At 34.1% G+C, this 22,712-nt stretch overlaps 2 protein-coding genes across 2 annotated transcripts in view; one reads left to right on the forward strand and one right to left on the reverse strand.

Moving 5' to 3' along the window:
* The first annotated feature begins 671 nt into the window (after positions 1-671).
* On the forward strand, positions 672-11,183 carry sfxn2 (sideroflexin 2). Its single transcript, XM_056469372.1, has 12 exons — positions 672-790; positions 3,030-3,197; positions 3,285-3,455; positions 4,585-4,683; positions 4,890-4,965; positions 6,711-6,796; positions 6,886-6,946; positions 8,775-8,841; positions 8,932-8,981; positions 9,232-9,281; positions 9,378-9,425; positions 10,095-11,183. Exons 2-12 carry the CDS (start codon positions 3,040-3,042, stop codon positions 10,192-10,194), a joined length of 966 nt encoding a protein of 321 aa, XP_056325347.1. The 5' UTR covers positions 672-790; positions 3,030-3,039; the 3' UTR covers positions 10,195-11,183.
* Positions 11,184-13,128: 1,945 nt separating this feature from the next.
* timp2a (TIMP metallopeptidase inhibitor 2a) overlaps positions 13,129-22,712 on the reverse strand; it is a 38,160-nt gene continuing 28,576 nt past the window's right edge. Inside the window, exons 2-5 of the mRNA XM_056468986.1 lie at positions 19,391-19,491; positions 19,192-19,303; positions 16,865-16,989; positions 13,129-15,520 (exon numbers count right to left, since the gene is read on the reverse strand). Of these exons, the coding sequence (XP_056324961.1) occupies positions 15,323-15,520; positions 16,865-16,989; positions 19,192-19,303; positions 19,391-19,491 (536 nt within the window). The 3' untranslated portion in view covers positions 13,129-15,322. The remainder of the gene's footprint in view (positions 15,521-16,864; positions 16,990-19,191; positions 19,304-19,390; positions 19,492-22,712) is intronic.

Consider the following 22,712-nt stretch of genomic DNA (forward strand, 5'->3'; position numbering starts at 1 on the left):
GTCAAGCTGTCTACGTTAGATGTCTATTAGATGTCTATTAAACACAAAGTTGTTTGCTGGGAAGTAATACTTATTTTATAAACCTTATTTTCTTGTTGGCCACATTTCTAATGCACAAAAGCAAGTTTTGTTAGTGTAAACCTTTTTTTCTGAATTAAAAATTGAAATGAAGACGTATTTATAAGTCTATTGAGGGATCAACAAACTTAAAAGCAATACGAATAAGGACTTTGATGAAGGACTTGGCACATCTTATACTAAATGACAGTAAACCTCTGGATTGTTGTTGTTTGATTGATGACATTTGTTGTTAATGTTTTTAAGCATTCAATAAAACAAATAAATGCAAAAATAAATAAATAAATAAATAAATAAATAAATAAATAAATAAATAAATAAATAAATAAAAGTTCTTAAAATGTAATTAACAGATAACTGAATCTAAAATCTGAAAGAAAGTATGAGTTGCTCACAGATTACAGTGCTGCACCTCACAATACACATTCATATATAATTGCAAGTCAGTTTTGCCATTTAAAAATCGAGTTCAACATTTCTAAAACCAACACCGGTATAAACTTCAAAGAACCCGATCTGCGGAAATGTGTCCGACTTCCTATCAGCGCAAGGGGAGGGAGGCTCTTCTCTTCTGTGATTGGAGGATCTGATGCCACGTGCTCCTCCACTGCTGCAAGCCCACATCATCACGGTGTTTAACTCACTTCATTGGTTTTTACTACGACTGCAGCGCCACGAGACATAAACAAGAGTGTCGAGTCGCTTTATAAAGGTATTTCTGTGAAGCACGTTTGATTTTGGTGGTTTCGCCTGATTTGTTTTGCTGTATCCGTGTGCGTGTGTACGGAAAACATGCACTGATGATGCAAGCTGCTGGACAACTTGCACACTTTTTACTGTTTTCTGACTCTCTGCTTACTTCTGGTGTAGTTTTAATGCAGGGTTGGATTTATGAAACTTTTATAATTAATATTTGAGGATTCCTAATTGTTTAATTAAGCGTACTTTTATGCTAACGCCACTTCAGAATGGCTTTATAGTAATATAATATGATATACGATGATATAATGTGATAATGTGATGTATTTATTTTTGAATATGTTAAAATACAAGTTAATCAGGTTAAACCAGTAATTAAACAAATTAACAGAATGAAAATTATCATGGCAAGTTCGAACCCATTGAAGACCAGTCTATGCCTGCTTCTGTGAACTTGGGCTTTTCATTCACAACAATAGTAAATAGTGGCGCTACACGTCAAGTCTGGTCCACCTTCAGCTGCTTTCTTCATGCATTGCTTTAATTATTGACGTTTTTTATACATTACTGTTTTCATATTTTACTCTTTCAATGCAAAGTACATTTGATGTTGAGGTGTACTGGTGTTTATTTTGGCTTGAGATAGCTACTGTATTCTTATTTAAAAGTCTTAAGAAACATTGAGGTAAAGTTGGTTTTGTATTCCCACATTCGTTCAGTGACAGCTTTTGACTTGCTCCATATATTGTTTACCATGGTACTTTAAATATTTGGTTTGAAATCACATGTAAGTATGACTTCAAAACAACATTAGCCCTATTTAATTGACTGTGAATAATGGTGTACTTTTATGGTCATTGGCTGCTAATATGATTTCCCTATTTAGAATTTGCAAAGTATACTTTTCTGAAATTATATTACAAAGGAGAATGTCTGAAAGAGTGTGTATATAAAACCAACTTTACCTCAATTTTAGAAACTACCCTTACTGGAGTTTCTTGAGCGTTCAAACTAAACCCCAAAACCTTCAGACCGATCTGAATTTGTGTACTGATTGTACGTCCAGCATCCTAAAAGTAATGAAGAAGACTTGGGCACCTAACTTGCTTGAAGTGCTAACAGTTTGTTGCGTCATTTTAGAAACATGCTAGCATGTTAAAACTTACTATTAATGCTAGCTACATCTTAAAACATGTTAACAACTTAATATGTTCGAAACATGTGAGCGATGGTTTAAAACATGCTAACAACTTTTGTGAATGCAGTCATGCTAACAACACATGTTAACAATATCCATAGTCTTTGGATAAAAATGTTAGCAACTAGATGAAAAGAAATATGATAGCAGTGTGCTAAAATGTCAAAACTTATAGGTTAAAACTTATCAAGCCAATACAATTTGTATTATCTTTTTTTAATCTAGTTAAACTATATTTGTAAAATATAAAATGTAATGGGTGGCGCAATGGGTAGCACTGTCACCTCACAGCAAGAAGGTTGCTGGTTCGAGCCTTGGCTGGGTCAGTAGGCATTTCTGTGTGGAGTTTGCGTGTTCTCCCCGTGTAGGTGTGGATTTCCTCCAGGTGCTCCGGTTTCCTCCACAGTACAAAGACATGCGCTATAGGTGAATTTGGTAGGCTAAATTGTCCGTAGTGTATGTTTGTGAATGAGTGTATGGGTGACCCCCAGCACTGGGTTGCAGCTGGAAGGGCATCCGCTGCGTAAAACATATGCTGGATAAGTTGGCGGTTCATTCTGCTGTGGTGACCCCCGATTAATAAAGGGACTTAGCCGAAAAGAAAATTAATAAATGATAAAAGTTAGTAAAGTTAGTTTAAAGACAGCTAAACTGTGAAGTAGGTCAGACTCTCAGTTGTTCAGCTATTGCTTTAGTCAGGATTATTGGTTGAGTGCGTGATTTGTTTTGCCTGATATCCATACTTTTGTTTGCATAGCTGGCCTTGCTGTGAGAGTTAAGGCTCTGGCTTTCTTTTCACATCTTTCGGAGATATGTAGAAAAGAATCCAGTTTAGCAATAATAGAAAATAACACACTTTGTAGGCCACCCAATAACATAAATTCACTCTGTTTATCAAAAAAAATTGCCTTTAATCTTTCAGCCTAGATCATCCAAAATGTCAGAGTGCTTTTGTTCTGTGGATTTGGGTTTGATCAGTTCCCTGTGGACTGGATCTGAATACCAGCAGTGAAGTGAATATTTGGCGTTGTATGTTGTGTTTTTTTCCGAGAAGAGAGAGAACCATGGAGGCTGTGAAGGGCTTTGATATCGACGCTCCACGCTGGGATCAGTCTACGTTTATGGGTCGCCTCAAACACTTCTTTAACATCACCGACTGCCGCACCGCTCTTCTGCCTGACTCCAGACTGGATGAAGCCAAAGTGTTGGTGGAAAGCTGCAGGTGGGCCAACAGGCTGATTCAGTGAGCTGATCACGGGATTATATTCCCCCGTTTCTTATTTTTTTTGTCTTTTGCTCTCTCCGCTAGAGCTGGCTCTGTTCCTCCAGGCACGACCGAGGAGCAGCTACACTACGCCAAGAAACTGTATGATTCTGCATTTCACCCCGACACGGGGGACAGGATGAACCTGATAGGGAGAATGTCATTTCAGGTGCCCGGAGGTATGGCCATCACGGGGTTCATGCTTCAGTTTTACAGGTTAGTAGGTTTAAATAATGCATTTATTTATTTGTTATCATATTATTACTTTTTACATTATAATATAATTTGTTTATTATTATGTTTTTTAAATTACAGTTATTATGATCTTTTTATAACCAATATTGTTCAGAATAATTATGCATAGTTATGATGATTTTAGTGTGTGTGTGTGTGTGTGTGTGTGTGTGTGTGGGTGGATGGATGGATGGATGTATGGATGTATGGATGGATGGATGTATGGATGGATGGATGTGTGTATATATATATTTATGTATGTATGTGTGTGTGTGTATATATATATATATGGCAACATCAACAGTCTGAGGTATCAAGACATTCGGGCTGCCCGTTACTTTACAAATCACAAGAGAGGGCAAATTCTTTAGCTTCTGTCTCTGCTTTATTTGCCATTCCAGATGACTTTATTAATAAGTTATTTGAGTCATTGCAGAGATGTATGGATGTAGTCCTCCAAGCTCATGGGAGTCATACATGATATTAATTCTTTTCCCACTGTACCAGGACTTTATATTCTATACTGTAGATTATTTCTGTTAAGTGACAAGACTTTTCTCAAAGCAAAGTCAGACATTACTGTCCTAATTAAATAATTAAAAATCAAGCCATGATCATATTTTATTTTGGTAAGTTAGGCGTAATCTAGAAGCCTTTACCTTTGATATATGCCACTTCTGATACAAAATGATCAACTAGAAGTCAAGTTATTAATTTTGTTCCTAAACCTTAAATAGGCGACAAGACTTTTGTCAAGTATTGTATATATATCAAATATCTAATTATTCAACATTAGTATAATTATTGTTTGATTTTATTAATTGATAATATGATATGATTATAGTATATACAGATTTTAATATATTATTATTATTATTAACAATAGTATTTAATTAATTTTATTAATAAAATAACAATATGATTTATTTATTTATAGTAAAAAGCAATTATTGTATTTATTATAATTTTATAATAATATTTATTTTATGTAATTTTATTATTCAATTATTACGATTATTTTTGTATATTATATTAATATTATTAATGAATAAATAAATCTATGTCCTATTTATATTTAAAAAATAACCAGTTGTTTGTGATGGCCATGTAGGACAGTTCCCGCTGTGGTGTTCTGGCAGTGGGTTAACCAGTCTTTCAATGCTCTGGTTAACTACACCAACCGTAACGCTGCATCTCCAATTACACCAAAGTAAGTTCCTCTGACCTTTGTTTTTCTATGAACTTTACTCACTAGTAAGATGGATTGGATCAGATGGTTGATGTGCAGTGTGTGCATCTTAAAATGTGACAGTCCCATGATTCCTAGCGATTTATTAACAGATGTCTGGGAAGGAGCTTCGAATAGCAGATAAGCTTCAGTAACAGATGTTGGTTTTGTGTGTTTTCTTTGCTCAGGCAGATTGGAGTTGCTTATGTGACGGCGACAAGCACAGCGCTGGCCACTGCCGTTGGCCTTAACCTGTACACTAAGGTATTAATCACTTTTAACCAGAATAACAATAAAAAAATCTATATATTAATTTAAAGCTTAATCTAACCTTCTATGTATTCAGATGAAACTAACTATATTATACAACAAGTGCAATAAATTGTGTATATAGAAAATATATAAATGGAATTGTGATCAATAAAAGTCTTTAATAAGTCAAATTAAAATATCTAAGTAATAATTAAGATGTTATAAATAATATAATATAAAATAATACTAATTCTGATTTAAATTTTCTATTTAATTAGAATTAATTTTATATGTGATCTATTTTGACTAACAAAAGTACTAGACGTATAAAAATAAAATGTTATATATTTACTTTAGTATTTATGTACTTGTGTTATAGTAAATAAATAAGCATTAAGCATATAGTTTATACTTATCAAAAGAAAATTTGCTATTAAACTAACAATATGCATTTAATAAATAATAGATAATATGTAGTAGGGCTACACAATATATCGTTTCAGCATCGATATTGCAATGTGTGTCCCCGTGATAGTCACATTGCCGGATATGCAATGTTGTGTTGTGATTTATAGTTGATCAGCACAACAGTTGAGAGCAAAGTATATCCAATCACAGAGTCCAACTTCATCATTTTGTATGTGTTTTAAAGGCATTTGAAGAGAGGGTAAAGCATTCAGGCACAAAAAAATACATTTGTAACTTAACAGAATAATTTTGCTGACTTATTAATGCAATGAAGTTAATATTAATACTATAAAGTGTTGTTTTACATTTTATTATTGAATTTCTGTACCTGTATACTGTTTGACTCTGCGGAAAACCATAAAGCACTGTTCATTTAACTTTTTTGTTGCTCTAATTATTTATTTTTTTTAAAGATTATAAAATCACTCCAATCAATCTAAATGAATCATTTATTTTTCAAATAGAGCTATTCAAGTCATCTGGTGTATTTGTATATATATATATACATCACAGAAAAACAAAATATCGCAATGTCAGATTTTTTCCAATATTAATATATAAATAATATACATATAAATAAATTGTATTGCGCCAAGTGTTTAATGTAGTTATGATATATACAGTTGAAAACAAAATAGTTAGCCCCCCTGAATTATTAGCCCCCCTGTTTATTTTTCTCCCCAATTTCTGTTTAACGGAGAGATTTTTTTTCAACACATTTCTGAACATAATAGTTTTAATAACTCATTTCTAATAACTGATTTATTTTATCTTTGCCATGATGACAGTAAATAATATTTGACTAGATATTTTTCAAGACACTTCTATACAGCTTAAAGTGACATTTAAAGGCTTAACTAGGTTAATTAGTTTAACTAGGCAAGTTATGATAATTAGGCAGGTTATTGTATAACGATGGTTTGTTCTATAGACTATCGAAAAAACATATAGCTTAAAGGGGCTAATAATATTGACCTTAAATTTTTTTTTTTTAAATTAAAAACTGCTTTTATTCTAGCCAAAATAAACCAAATAAGACTTTCTCCAGAAGAAGTACCAGACATACTGTTAAAAAAAAATCCTTGCTTCCTTGCTACACCATTTTGGAAATATTTGAAAAAGAAAAAAAAAATCAAAGGGCGCTAATAATTCATATTTCAGTTATAGTAATCATTTAATTCATTAAAATAAAATAACAGAAGAAAAAAAAAAAAACTTTCTTTTTTTTCACTGTTTTCTGTGGTGATTCTGTTTTGTTTATTATTATCTGTTCTTCTCTGTGTCTTCAGAAAGCTCCTCCACTGGTGGCTCGCTGGGTGCCGTTCGCTGCTGTCGCTGCTGCAAACTGTGTGAACATCCCAATGATGAGACAGCAGTGAGATTTCTGTTTCCTACCAGCTTTTTTTCCTGTCAGTTTTGCAGATTCAGATATTGGCAAATTCAAACTGATTCTGATCTATGCAGGGAGATTTTAAATGGCATTGCTGTGACAGATGAAGATGGAAATAAACTGGGCCACTCGAGGGTAAGGGACATTTACTAGTTAGATTTCAGCTATTACATTAGCAGGTTTACATTTACCCTTGCAATAGATAACATATGTAACTTATTTATGATTTATTTTTTTATTGTCATGAAGATGTTGGATATAATTCACAAGACAAATAAATACTGTGTGTGAGTGAGTGTATAGATTTTTGCTAAATACTAGTATTCGGCTTAAAGTGCAATTTAAAGGCTTAACTAAGTTAATTAGTTTAATTAGGCAAGTTTGGTTAATTAGGCAAGTCATTGGCTTGTTCTGAAGCCAATAAAAATATATATTTCTGAAGGGGCATTACATAAATGTTTTACATAAAAAAATCCAGTTAAAGTTCTAGAAAAAACAGTGGTCCCTCGCTATAACTTAATAAAGAGAATAGGATATAGCAAAGATAATACTAAATTTAGCAGTGCTTTTCAGGTTTTCGTGTACAAAAACTGAAAAAAATCCAATCCAATAATACTACATACTGCATATAATCTTCACTGTTAAAATTTAATAAAGGTTAACCATTACTGTGCTATATAGCTATTCAGTCAATAGAAGAGTGGTTTTATTATCTTTTGTTGTTTGATTAATGCAAAACCAAAAATTATCCTTATTTGTTTTGACCCGTGGGGGTCGCATCTTTGTATAATTTGACATGATAAATTAAATTTTATATTCCTTTCACTTCACAATAGCAGTCCAGATTTATTTCTGACAATATTAAAACAAAATAAATAACACTTGAAAAGCTTTAAAACAAATGTTTTTATTTTACTTATGAAATGGATAAATCCTCACTTTCAGATCAAAATACAAGATCAGCTTTTTATGTTGCAATGGTTTGTCAGCTGATATACATGAACATATGACATCAATAAAATACTGTCCCAAAATTGGTTTAGATATGGGTAAGAGTCTAATATACAGGTATAACTTAATAGATTCTGTTTTAGTATTTTTTTTTTTGTTATACATGTTATATTTTATTTTATTTTTATTACGTTTTTAAATGTATATATTTTTGTTTTATTTTAGATCTTAAGCTTTTTTATTTTTATGTTTTTTGTTTTGTTTTGTTGTTTTGTTTCATTATTTTATTTTATTTTTTATTTTTATTTTAGATCTCAAGTTACTTTGTTTATTTTATTTTATTTTTATTTTAGATCTCAAGTTACTTTGTTTATTTTATTTTATTTTTATTTTAGATCTCAAGTTACTTTATGTTCTGTTATGTTTTATTTTATTTTTATTTTAGATCTCAAGTTACTTTGTTTATTTTATTTTATTTTTATTTTAGATCTCAAGTTACTTTGTTTATTTTATTTTTATTTTAGATCTCAAGTTACTTTGTTTATTTTATTTTATTTTTATTTTAGATCTCAAGTTTCTTTTATTTTTGTTTTGTTTCATTTCATTTTATTTTAGATCTCAATTTTCTTTATTTAATTTTTATGTAATGTTTTGTTTTGCTTTTAATTTTATTTTGTTTTATTTTATTTGGTTTTGTTTTATTTTGTTTTATTATTTTATTTTGACCTCAAGTGGCTTCAAATGTACCACGTCCAATATGACCTGAAAAAACACCCCAAAAAATATTCAGTTCCTTAACTAAAAACTATTCTGTTCTGGATCAAATGGACTTGAATACTTTACTAGTGTCAAAGAGATCTGAATGTTTTAGTGTTGACATTTTATCCAGTGATGCTTTTAATCAAATATCTTACAAATGAGAACTCTAGAAGTAGACAAAACAACCAAATATGAAGAATATAACATTCTATTAAAGCATTTAGTATATTAACTGTGTGTGTGTTTATGACAGAAAGCAGCTGTGAAGGGCATCACACAGGTGGTGATCTCTCGCGTTACCATGGCAGCGCCGGGCATGAGTGAGTGCAGAGTTTGACCAGTGTTTAACCATCAGATCTCACTGCAGAAATAAAACCGCTGAATCCTGAGCCTTTCTGTCCTCTTTCCAGTCATTCTCCCCATTATTATGCAGAGGCTGGAGAAACACAGATTCATGCAGGTCAGTCTGAAGCTCTCTTGTTTAAGAAGCACCCAGTGGAACCAACGGAGAAAGGATAAAATAACTGCTTTATGATCTGCAAGGGTTTCTAGTATAAATTCACTTTCTTGTAACATCTAGTTATTATCAGGGCATAAACATCCATTTTATAATGCTGCTTAGTGTTAGCTAATGATCTGATGTGTGTTATATGCAATAATTGTGTTTGTAAATATAATCTTATCTCATTCCCTTTCTCCTTCTGTTGCAGAAAATCACATTTCTTCATGGGCCGCTGCAAGTTATGATGGTTGGCGTGTTGTAAGTGATTGCGCTTTGCCTTATATGAAAATAGTGATAATTAATATGTCAAACGTGTTCAGGAGGGAAAACGATCTGTCTTTCTCTGCTTCACAGTTTGATCTTCATGGTTCCTGCGGCGTGTTCACTGTTTCCTCAGAGATGGTAACATTTGCATATACTGTACAGATTATATCGGGGGTTTTAATGCAATCGTATCATCAAATATACAGCGAGGAAATAAGTATTGAACATGTCATCATTATTATTTCATTTAATTATTATTTTAACATGTAAATCAGTTGCTTAGTTTTCAGTTGCTTAAAAACACTTATGGCCTGTTTCTGCTGAGTGGTACGGTACGGTTCGGTTTGGTTTGGTACGCTTTTATAGCCGTTTCCACTGTCAAATAGCGTACCGAACCGTACCGTACCACTTTTTCGGCACCCTTTCGAAAGGGTACCAAACGGCGGAGCTAGACGCACAGCTGAACACTTTTGGTTTATAGAGATCCGTCATTCGCTTACGCAAAAAGAATTTAGAATAGAACACTTAGAAACACTTTGAATTTTGTTATTAATTTTATATTTGATCTTTTTATTCATTCATTTCAAGGCACTTACATTAAAATGCACTCCAAATGAATAAATTAATTAGTAAGTCTTATTTTTTTTCTCATCCTAATCACATTCGTAGCTTGATTAGCTTATATTCTTCTCTAGTTACTGCAGCTGCAAAAAATATTAATAAATAAACAAACAAATAAAGTTGTGCAAAGTATTGTGGACTCTACACTGAAGCAAACTAATCAGGGATTTGTTTATTTATTTTTAGTTCGATGGCCGTTTCGAAACTGGAGCCGGAGCTCAGAGAATCCATCATCTCTCAGTACGGGGAGCAAATCAGTCACGTTTACTTCAACAAGGGCCTGTGAGCGCTGGATACACACACACACACACACACACACACACACACACACACATTTTTGTTGATATGGTTGTTAAAAAGAAGCGTTTCGGTTTGACATTTTGCTTTACGACCCAGAGAGATTTGCTGCAGTAAAGCCTAATATATGAAGAGTTGTTTTACAATTAGCCCTAAATGCTGCTGAGAATCAGTTTGATTTGTATAGATAAGTTTTACAGAAAATTTCTGGAGATTGCTTGAACCTGATTCAGTTATCCTGTCATGTATGATTATCCCCGAATAATTGCGAGCAGATTGTGAAGTTTGAGAGTTATTGCCCTCTGATGCCAAACTCCATCTACAGTACCACAAACATCTCTCAGGAAGCTTTCATTTTAAAGGTCTAATGCTTTAATGCCCTCTAAAGCTATCAGTTTTTAACATGTTGTTCTTAAACTGACAGAAATTCATCATTGGATATATATCATGTTTATGTTTGAAACCCCAGTTACAATCATAAACTGGTGAGTCTTTAAAGGGACAGTTCACCCAAAAATGTAAATTCTGTCATCATTTACTCACCCTTCTCTTGTTATAGTTTATTTTTATAGATATACAAGATATTTTGAAGAATGTTGGAAAATGGTAGGTGTTGACGTCCATGTTTTTTTTACTAATGTGGAAGCTAATGGCTACCGGTTTCCAACATTCTTCAAAATATCTTCTTTTGTGTTCAACACAGAAGTTTGTAACCACTTGAGGGTGTGAATGGTGAAGAAACCTTCATTTTTGGATGAATGCTCCATGTAAGGTTTGGTTTTAAAGAGTGTTTTGTGGATGTGGTGTGCCTTACATTTACATTTAAAAGGAAAGAAAAGATTGATGAGCTCGTAGTCTGACCTCGCTGTGAACTATCTGAGTTCTGTACTTGTTTTCATCATTATGAGATGATGAAATAAACAGACAGCTGTCGAAATAAACCCCTGGTCTGTTATAACTCCTGAGAGTTCAACCAAAGTGGACCTTGTGTTTATTTTATGGTCGCCTGAATTCGCTCTTCATTCCTGCCACATGAGGGCAGTGTCTGATCGTTTGAACTTTTGAAAATGTAACTATGCAATACTTCTGTCAGATGCTCTATGATAGATATATATATATATATATATATATATATATATATATATATATATATATATATATATATATATATATATATATATATATATATATATATATATATATATACTATGAAAGGCCACCAGAGGAGGTCAGTATTAAATACTAATTTAATATACAATTTTTTTTTCTTTACAAATAAGCTATTTTATTTATTACAAACTACATACATTAGGGCTGAATAGTATTGGAAAAAATTGACATTGTGATATTTTTTTTCTCTGTGAATATTATAGTATAATATAATATAAAATAATACAATATATTGTGATTATAATTTCACTAAATGTCTTAAATTCTTTTTGCGAAGACTTTAGATTGATTGGGTTGATTTTAGATTGAAGGGAGTGAAATATAAATATATTTGTATGTAATTTATTATATACATATAATAAACAAAACACAGTCATAAATAAAGACAGTGGAGCAAATATTAAAGTGAAATAAACAATGACTTATGGTTTTCTGTGGAGAGTCTAACAGTATTCAGTTACAGAAACTGAATATTCAAATGTAAATGAACAATGCATGGTCTTCATCATCTAAATGGTTTGATAAAATGAATCTTTATTAAACTTCTTTACGCTCTATTAAAGTGCTTTGAACTCTCTTAAGATGCTAATACAGTCACAGGCCTTAAAAAAACACATGCAAATGATAAACTTTCACTCTATTATGCTTACATTCTGCAGGGTCTCCACAAGTCTCATGTGTTTTGACCTGTGGTTCCTGGTCATCTATAATCCTAACTCAACATTGCGTATCTTGCGATGCAACTATTGCAGACACACACATTACGATATCGATGGTCTGTGCAGCTCTAACATGCATTGTTCTCACTTAGTTACACTTATTTGTGCAGCAGAAAAAAATATTTGTATATAAATATTAATTTATAATATATGTAGTTTAATATATTGGATTAAATGGTTCCATTTTGCCTTGATTTACTGAACATGATTTACAGACAATAAAATGTTATTCAGTGTTACACTAGTTAAATAAATAGCTAAAAAAAAGTCAGGCGTATTTACAAGAGTTATATATTTGGCTATTATTCTTTAAACCACTGCATTTTTCAACATTTTGATTAATATATATTTGTAAAATGTATATTTATATTATATTTCAAAAACAAAATGTAGCATGATCTCTCTACAATTGAAGTCCAGGTGGTTCATTCTGCTGTGGCGACCCCTGATAAATAAGGGACTAAGCCGAATGAATGGATGGATTGAAGCCCAAATTATTAGTCTACCTGTTCATCTTTTATTAATTTTCAAATATTTTCCAAGTAAATTTGAACAGACCAAGGCCATTCTCGCAGTATTTCCTATAATATTTCTTCTTCTCGTGAAGTCTTGCACTTGCAATTCACACTGAATAGTAGTATCTTCCAAAATATGATCTAAAATAATATGTTCTGTCACCATGACAAAGACAAAAAAAAAATTAGTTATTAGAAATTAGTTATTAAAACTATTATGTTTAAAATGTGTTAAATATCTCTGCTTTTTTCTAAAAACTTCCAATTTCAAAGGAGACTTCAACTGTATGCATTAATATAGGTCAGAATAAATATTTAGTTCCACCTTTACAGCTGTTAGACTGAACATTATTTCACACATTTGACATTTTCACAAAAGCTACTTAAACCTTTGAAGCATACATTTGCACCGAATATTAATCCATTGAATAAAAGACACTTTAGTAAATGTAATGTGACCATCAAAATGACTCATAAATAAATATGCATAGACTTAAAAACACTAATGGGACCAGCAGATGTAGTTTAATATTTTATTTGGTAATACTGTATATTTATCCGTCAAGTGAACGTCGACATGAGAATTACACAAAGCATCAAAGACATGCATAGTCTGCTTCTTCTACCACAGCTTTTGTCATGTGGTTAAGACACTAGGTCTCACATTCCTGCTCTTTTTCAGCAAATCATAAAAGAGAAAGACAAAAGACTAGTAAAAAAGAACACAATGATCATATAAATCAAAGGTAATAACACATTTTAAAAAGTATAAACGTGAAAAAAAAACAAAAATCATTTAACTTACGAGTTCAATAACAATTAATACAAAGCTGTTTAATAGTTATAGCTCGATGCATATTAAACATGAACCTTTATATAGCCTATTCGTCCAAGCTTGTTTATTTATGACAATGCTTCTGGTGTGAAGAAGAGAAGTGAGGATACTGAAACAAAAATTCTTAATTTAAATCACACACAAAAAAAGCGTCATACGTTAATGCTGGAACACTGACAGCCAAAACGGAAAGGCGTGAATTGAACGATTACTTATTAAAGGGATTGTTCACCCAAAAATATTTACTCACCCTCAAGTGCTTCCAAAATACTGTGGAGTTTCCAAATTGTTATTAAAATGCCTTCTTCTGTGGTTAAGAGAAGAAAGAAACTCAAACAGATTTTGAAACAAGTGAGAGGTTAGTAAATTATGATAGAATGAACATGAATGGGTGGACTGTCCCTTTAAGAATGCTCCCTCTGTCATAACAAATGATCTGGGTGTTGAGTTTATACAATGATAACGATGCATTAAATCGATCAACACTTTTATTGTTGCTTTCGTCAGTTCAACAGCACTCTTCACTCTCTGTCTCTCAATCACTATGACCACATGGTTCGCTCTGACGAAGTGCCTAGCAACTAGTATTTAAACGCCTTGCACTCAGTCAGTCAATCACATGGCCTAGCAATGCCCAATCAGAGGACAGCTGCAACAACCCAACTCCATGCCTTCCTCTCAAGCCGCCAATAAACTCCCGAGTTTATTGACAGCACAGGAGGAAGGAACCTCACTCTTTGTTTCCTCTTTCTCAGCGCATGCTATAGGCCTGTGCTTTTGCATGCTAATCCAATCAGCCTTGTTTTACTCCAGGGCAAAAACCAAGGGTCTTCCCATTACCATGGCAACTAAAGTCTCAGGTACCTCCTCGGGTATGTAAATGACACAATACAGAAGATAAAAAATGACCTTAGATAATTGGAATTCGTAAAGTAAGACAAGAACAAATGAAAATGAGAGTTACAAAAAAAAAAAAAAAGAGGAGACAGTCCTCTTGGTTTTGTCTTTAAAAAGTGCAAATAGTATCACTGAACTATTAACGGAGGAATAAATGCACAAATTGTGGGCGATCGAGACAGTTTATGTACAGACATATTGACAAAACAAATTGGGCATGGTTGATTTATAAATGTACGTAAAAAACATTGAATTTGTGGTATATTGCTAACACTAGAAACTGCTGTCAGAATATGAATCCTTCATTTTTGAGGGGGGTATACATGAAGGATGTGTTGTGAAAAGCAGAGGACGTGAAATGAAGAACAGCTTCATATAAAACAGTTCTGAAATTTGGTCAGCAGCACAATTTTGTTTCCATCACAAATTCCTGACTAGCGACATTAACTTTGGTCTTTAATTTGCTTTTCCCTAAACCCCAGTTCTTTCCAGGTCCCCGCACATCTTTGAACTATCTGGGAAGTCCTGCCTCACCATTTATCTGAGTGGACCAATTGGCATGGCTTTGGGGAAATTACGCTACCTTCAAAAGTAATACTTTCACTACCACCCCATGTGGGTTTGGACTGGAATACCAGAAATCGAAAATACCAAATGAGCTGAGCGACTGCTGTTTTGGGAGATTGTAAAGAGATCCTTTGTGCAGAGAGAAATTTAAGCGCTGTTTTGGGGGGCAGAAAGTGCTCTCGTTTTAAAGTATTGTCCCACACCCGATGGAGAGCCAGCCTTGGGTGGGGTTGTTACATTCGCTTCATTCTGTCTCATGTTGCGATATCTAATGAAGACTGTACACTAAATCTAGCCTGTTTCAATTTCAATTTGGTAGAGTTTTGTCTTTATGTCGATATTATTTTACACCTCATCTATGATTTTTGTAGGAATCTCAGATTGGGTGAAGTGGAGAAGGGAGAGAGAGATGTTCTAAGGGTCTTCCACATCCAGAAACTCTTTTTTGGGTGGTGCGACTCCGCGGTACCAGGCGCAGGAGCCGTCTCCTCTCTTGATGCAGGCGTAGTGGTCAGACTGGCGCCCGTGAATTATCTTCTCCGTCACCCAATCTGTCCACAGACACTCCTCTGGGGCGCTGATCTCACATGGGAAGGTCGCACAGCGTGTGATCTGGGTTTAGCAAAAACAATGTTTGTTAACAGGGTGTGATACTGATACTTTTTTAAAGCAACTTATGTGAGGTAGGCTAAATGAAATGTGCAAATGCTATATATAATATAACAAAGTAAATATTATTATTTAATACTTTTTGGGTAGATGCTTACTTCTAGGATCCATCTCAAAGAGCATATTTAACACATAAAGTGCAAGTAGTGTGTGTTGACAATTAAAACTGCAGCAAGATTTGGGGTATCATTTTTATGCATGGTATAATCCTCACAGGACAAGCTATTCCTACACTAACTCCATCTACACTTTTTTAAATGTACCTAAATGTAACCAGCTTTGAAGGTTAAAGGCTTTTTGGCCTAATGTGGTTAAACAGATTGATGACTAAACTCTTGGGTAGTTGGTGGACTGGTAGATAGGTGATTGGATGGATAAATAATCAAATATTTGGATGGATTGATGTACAGATGGATGGACCTATAGATAGGCAGATAGATGTGTGGGTGGATAATGGATAAACTCTTGGATCGTTGGATGGACTTACAGATAATTGGATAGATGGGTGATTGGATGGATGAACAATCGAATGTTTGGACGGATTGATGTACAGATGGTTGGACCAATATATTTATAGATAAGCAGATAGATGTGTGGCTGGATGATGGATAAACTCTTGGGTTGTTGGATGGCCTTACAGATAATTGGATAGATTGGTGATTGGATGGATTGATTTACAGATGGATGGACTAATAGATATATAGATAACCAGATAAAAGGGTGGATGGATGAATAAATGGATGGATGATGGATGGATGGATATGACAGATGGACAGATTGACATTAATAAATTGGAGTAATGAATGAATAAGACAACTGGATGGATGGATGAATTGAGACACTGATAATCAGATGAATAGGTGATTGGATGGATGGGTGAATAATGGTTGAATAAATAGACAGGTACTGACAATAATACATTGTAGGGTTGAATGCAAAGATAACTGTATGGATGGTTAGACAAAAGCATGGAATATAACTGGATGGATGAATGGATAGACTCATAATCAGATGGAACAATATAACTGGATGGGATGGATGATCAGGCACATGATATTTAACTGGATGGACAGACGGATAGAAAGGTGGGTGAATACATAGAAAGAAAGACTCATTTGCCTGTCATTCAAATTCAAAATCCCATTCTGCGTCCCTCAGGTCATGACCAGTTCAAATCAATTGAAACAGAGCCAACTGTTCTAACTCTGAATTTTGCTTACTGCTTGATGACGGTATGTTTTACAGTGATATTTGTTATATGTCCCTCCAAAAGTGTAATATCTCCACCTTGCAGTCACACCCCATCTGGTAGCGCTGACTGAGGCTCTTCTTCTGGGTGGCACTCATGGATTCCCAGGGCATGATGAGATCACACAGAGTCACGTGCATCTTACCGTTGGCCTCCGCCTTGCCTAAAAACACACAGTGTGCAGACAAAACAAACTGAACAGTCTGTGAACATCTGATAGTCACAGGCACATCAAGACCCAGCAGACAAAACAACAGCACAGCAGAACACAATAACATGTCGCCACGTTTACCAAACGCTGCTTTGTTCAAGAATAAACTGTACCCTTCTGTTAGTCATCTACTGTGCTTTATTATGACTGAACCACATTACGGAGGTCATCACGAAGTCAGCGACAGAATTAGGAAAAAGAAAAAGCTTTCTGTTGAAGAATAGCCAGCCACTAAGTTCACAGAATGGGAGGGAATGTACAAATACAATGACATAAACAAGGTATTTTAGCTCTGGTTACAATCTGAAACGTGTGCAGTTTGTGCTCAGTGTGGAGAAGTCAACGTGTGCCCTGAAAACACAACCTCAGCAGTTACTCCACACTACAGGATCAGCTCTCTCATTATTTTACCTCCCCTCCTCTTCGAAAACTTGGGCTTTAAAGGCAATTGCTACCCTCCACAGACCTCTGCCTTGTCAACTCTGTAATTTGGGCTCTGCTGGAATGGGCTTAGATGGGGAAACCAGAAGTTTTTCTGTTCATCTTTTGACGTTCTTTTATATTCTGTGTTTTTTCCCTTCAGTGTTGCCTGCTCAGCAAGTTCATTAGAGTGAGAGGAGAGGAGCTCTCTGAAATCCAGCTGTAAATTCAGCACGTTGCACATCATCAAGTCACAGTTAGTAAACTTCTGTCCTGTCTGAAAATGGATGGCCTTGAGTGGAGCATGAGCCAACTGGCAAATGCTTTGCTGTGAAGGCTGTAAGCAATGGTGTTGTTTTGTGGATTGACGCTGTAAAAAATATCTGTTAATTAACAGGTTCTGTGTGATTCATAAGGCTTTATTTATTTATTTATGGTTATGAATTGCATTATGTGAACTTTATCGATACTCTGTCGAGTTTTGATATTCTAAATTCAACTGTAGTTGAAAAAGTTGCCTTTTATTGACATTTTAGTAGTTTGAAACAATATATTGTATAGGAAATAATATATAGAGAACTAGATTATTGAAGTTCGTTGAGATAAACGTCGGCAATAGTTTATTTAGTTTAAAACAGTTTGAAAAAGTATAGATAGATAGATAGATAGATAGATAGATAGATAGATAGATAGATAGATAGATAGATAGATAGATAGATAGATAGATAGATAGATAGATAGAAGGGGAGGTACTGTAGATAGAGAGGTAGCTAGAGAGATAAATAGAGAGAGCAAGATAAACAGACTGCTAGAGAGGTAGATAGATAGATAGACAGACAGACAGTCATAGATAGATAGATAGATAGATAGATAGATAGATAGATAGATAGATAGATAGATAGATAGATAGATAGATAGATAGATAGATAGATAGATAGATAGACAGACAGATATAGCATGTTAAAGCACTTTAGCTAATAATTTTTAGCATGCAGCCAGTCACTGCTAGCATGTGAATCTAGTTCTTCTCATAGTAAGAGAAACATGTGTGCACTGCAGTGTTTTACTTCCTGTTTTTGAATGGGAGTTCTATCACCATAGTAGATCAATAAGGAAGTTTGGGACTCTCTTGCGCCCCAGGGGTACAACTTACACTCATGTTTAATATATAGTTTTACACAGCCTGACAGCTACTTCAGATGTGGAATATTACAGGTTTCAAAGCATTTCTCAAAGTTGGTCGCAATGTTAAGTCGATGGGACATTTCAGAGATTTCTGGGACAGTTTTTGGAAAACCGAAAGTCGGATGGGTTAGAAAAGATATACCAACAGAGTCAGACCAGTCTGAAGGTCTGACCAAATTTGGTGGTCATAGCGTTAAAGCTTTAGGAGGAGATACAGTTTTTTTTTTTTGTCTCAAAAGAATAATAGTAAGTTCAAACAGGATTTCAATAGGTTGGCTTTCTCAAGCCAGCTAGAATTAGGTTTGTAAAATAACAGGAAAGTACTGGCAGTTTATTGCCAGGTTTTTGTACTGTGATTTACAACATCAACCCACTTCAAACTATTAAAAATGTCAATAAATGTAACCTTTTCAAGGAAAAGATCAAGTTCCCATAATATAATACAAAAGGATAAAAAAATGACAAACATCAATCCCAATATATGGAAAACTGTTAGTGTACAGAGATTTTTTACAGTGTACATTTACTTAGCCCAAACACAACTTTTACCAGAGATGAGGTACTCCTTCTTGCCGTTTGTGTCCAAATTCGTCACTCCACACACTGCAGATGAGGGCGCAGTGAAGACCACGTCAATGTGGCGGTCCGGGCCTTTGAACATCTGCATGAGGACAACAAATGTTTTAATCCAGTGAAAGACATTTGCTTTGTTGGATAGATTTTAAAAGCTGTCATTTTTATCCCCCACCTTGATCTGCTTAATCTCATATTGGATCCGCTTGATCGGGTTCCCATAAATATCGTTCCCAGAATCCACTTCTTTTTTTCCAACCACCTTGGCTCTGATCACTGGAAAGAAAAGATTCATGAATAGGTCATTTTTATTAACTGCTAAAACAAAGTATTATAAATGCTATAAGCAAAATTAAGACCATCCGACACTGTAAAAAGAAATTAGTTGACTTAAAAAGTAATTAAACCTGTTACCTTAAAATCATTAAGTAAACTAAATTATAAAAATTAAGTTAATTTAAGTTACAGTTCAAAACACAGTAGGTTTACTCTATTTTTTAAAGTAAAGTAACTAATATCTTTATACAGGTAACTCTTTAGTAAGAGTCCTCTATGATCTCTATTATGGTTAAAATTTATAATTTGCTCAAATTCTTAATCAAAACTCACCTATTTACTAATAAATACATGTAATTTAATGAAAATATTCTGCTGAATTCAATACACATGAATACACGTAACCATAATAATAGCCAAAACCAGTTCAAACTAGGGCCTATAAACGATATTATAATTAATCGCGATAAAATTGATGTCAATAACAATGATAAGCTCTGAACTTTTTTTTTACTGTATACGGATTTAAAAGCCAATCACTTAGCAGAAATGTGCAACAATGGGAATCTTGATATGTGGTGATATTAGAGATGTACCTAAATTTCGGCCCCTGAAAATGTATCGGCTGAAAATGTTATGCCTAGTTCAAGCACAATAAATCTGTCTTAATGCACTTTATAAACCTCCCAGTTCAAAATGCATGCTTTAACTACATGTAAAATCTCTGTATTAAAGAGAATATGTGGCTTCAGTTGTCTATATTTTTCAGAAAATGTTTAAAGCAGGACAGTTATATAAACTATTTTAAAAACAAATGAAATAAAGTGTAAATTATAAGTTGAGAATAACATGACTAAAATGTATCATTGTTTTCCAATATATATATATATATATATATATCAATGTATCCAATTTAAAAATGATGAAAGCCCAAAGCATCGAGAACAAGACGCATTTACAAACTTAAATATATTAGCATGGAAACGACCTATCTAAAATTGTGTGACTGAAACATTTCCAAGATGGCCACCTTGTTGTGACTACACCAATTTCTGTTAGCGTAGCATTTCTCCAAGCAGGGGATTTCCAGTTCCCGGCATGCTTTGCACTGGACTAAATGGGGTGAGTAAAGGCTGAGTGTTGTTTAAATGCTTTTAAAGTAAAATTAGAAAAGTGGAGATGCTTTTTATGCGTTGTTGTGTTGGAATATGATAGAAATTCATATGTGATGTGTTTGGATCACCATTGTGGAAAGCTTGTGTTTAAGTTAGCAAAAGTTATATTTCTCATGCTTGAATGCTCTGTTGTTAGCATTAGTTTCTGTTGAATTAGTTTGGCGTGTGTCATTTTATCATTTTACTTAATTCAGTCTCAGTTACAGTTTAATTAAATGTTGAGAAAACCCATTTCCAAAGTTTGAAGCTACTGTCAACAACTGTATTAAGTTCAGCCAAAGACTCTTTATTTTCTGAGTGTGGAATCTTCTGAAAGTTTTTCCACCTCTATTTGGACTTGGTAAAATATACAAAATACAGCACTATGCCTGTAGAGATTCTGTCTCGTCATCATGAAAAGATGAAAAGGCACATGACTCCGGTACGGTACTTTCTCCATGCCACCTATCATCTGAGGCCTTGTCTAAACACCAGCGAGAGGTCTCTCTCATATAAAAGAGAGTCATGCCCTCAAACCCAAATCCCATTTCCTGCAAGTTGAGCGTTTGCAGCTGTCCGACTTTTCTTTAGCTCTCTTTGTCAGGTCAGCCAACATGCGGCAGAGAAGCTGACACATGACAACCTTACGCTGACTCATTCATTCTCCTGACTTTTATACTCACTCTTATTTTCCTTCATCCTTTTTAAATGGCTGTTATAATAACTTAGCATGGAGGTTATATGATTTAAATTAATCATCTGTAGTACTCACTGTTTATGCTTTTTTTTTTTTAAATCTCCAAATTTCCTCCATATCTGCCTTGTACAGACAGCTTTACTTTGACAGATGTGTAAACAGAGATGCAAATCTTCTAAACTTTGCTGCTTATACTAAAAGAGCAGAAGTTAAACAATGATTCCATGCTTTATTGTTTGCGATAAACTCTACCAGATTATATTTGAGAGATCTTTTAAAGTGACTTCATGATGCATTGTAAATTGAAACATTTGCAATAATGGATTTCTCTCATTAATGATGTCAAACAGATATGCTGTATTTGTTATTGATGGATGGGAGAAAAGCTGTATTGTTTACCTGTTGGTCTTGTCTACATTTGCCTAGTAAACCAACGAGGAAACGTTTACAGGCTAATGTTGCTCTCAGGGCTAAACTTGTCTTAATAAATGGGTAGATCAAGTCGCTGCTTGAAAAACTGTTTGCTAAGTTGTCCAGATATATACTGGAAATCACACTTTTTGCAGTGTATTCACCCATAAATAGCCATGTCCACAGTGTACATAGCCATTTGGTGACCTAAAATGAGGAGCAGTGTCAATATGCAACATTTATTTGTGTTGGCTGTGCCTCCGGCAAGATCAAGAAAGGGGAACAGATATTTTAGGATTCTGGGGTATTTCATGTGCATGTCAGCTGCACATCGCACAAAATGAACCAACAGCAGTGACAAAGATTTACTGTCTTTATTTATGCATCATCTAACGCAGTTTTTCCCAACTGGGTTATGTGTGTGTGTTCTCACACTTGTAACAAACCAAGAATATTTTATTTTTTATTTTGGTTCACTTAGTGTTCACACTGTGATTTTTAAGGCTTACCTTAGGATATAAAATAAAAATAAATGCTTTTAAGAAGGTCGCTGGTTCAAGCCTCGGCTGGGTCAGTTGACATTTCTGTGTGCAGTTTGCATGTTCTCCCCGTGTTCGTGTGGGTTTCCTCCCGGTGCTCCGGTTTCCCCCACAGTCCAAAGACATGCGCTATAGGTGAATTGAGTAAGCTAAATTGTCCGTAGTGTATATGTGTGAATGAGAGTGTATGGATGTTTCCCAGTGATGGGTTGCAGCTGGAAGGGCATCTGCTGTGTAAAACATATGCTGGATTAGTTGGCAGTTCATTCTGCTGTGGTGACCCCAGATTAACAAAGGGACTAAACCGAAAAGAAAATGAATGAATGAATGAATGATGCGTTCTGATGCTTGTTCTATGTGTGAACATGGTGGCCTTTTTCAGTTAAGAACTTGTGAATAGCTTATAATACGTGTAAGGAA

Source organism: Danio aesculapii, chromosome 12 (assembly GCF_903798145.1).
Source record: "Danio aesculapii chromosome 12, fDanAes4.1, whole genome shotgun sequence".
Taxonomy (NCBI): domain Eukaryota; kingdom Metazoa; phylum Chordata; class Actinopteri; order Cypriniformes; family Danionidae; genus Danio; species Danio aesculapii.

Excerpts from the sequence above, each read along its gene's own strand:
- sfxn2 (XM_056469372.1), top strand. The coding sequence starts at position 3,040 with ATGGAGGCTGTGAAGGGCTTTGATATCGACGCTCCACGCTGGGATCAG. Across the intron at positions 3,456-4,584 it reads TTCATGCTTCAGTTTTACAG|GACAGTTCCCGCTGTGGTGT; the intron begins GTTAGTAGGTTT and ends ATGGCCATGTAG. Across the intron at positions 6,947-8,774 it reads ATAAACTGGGCCACTCGAGG|AAAGCAGCTGTGAAGGGCAT; the intron begins GTAAGGGACATT and ends TGTTTATGACAG.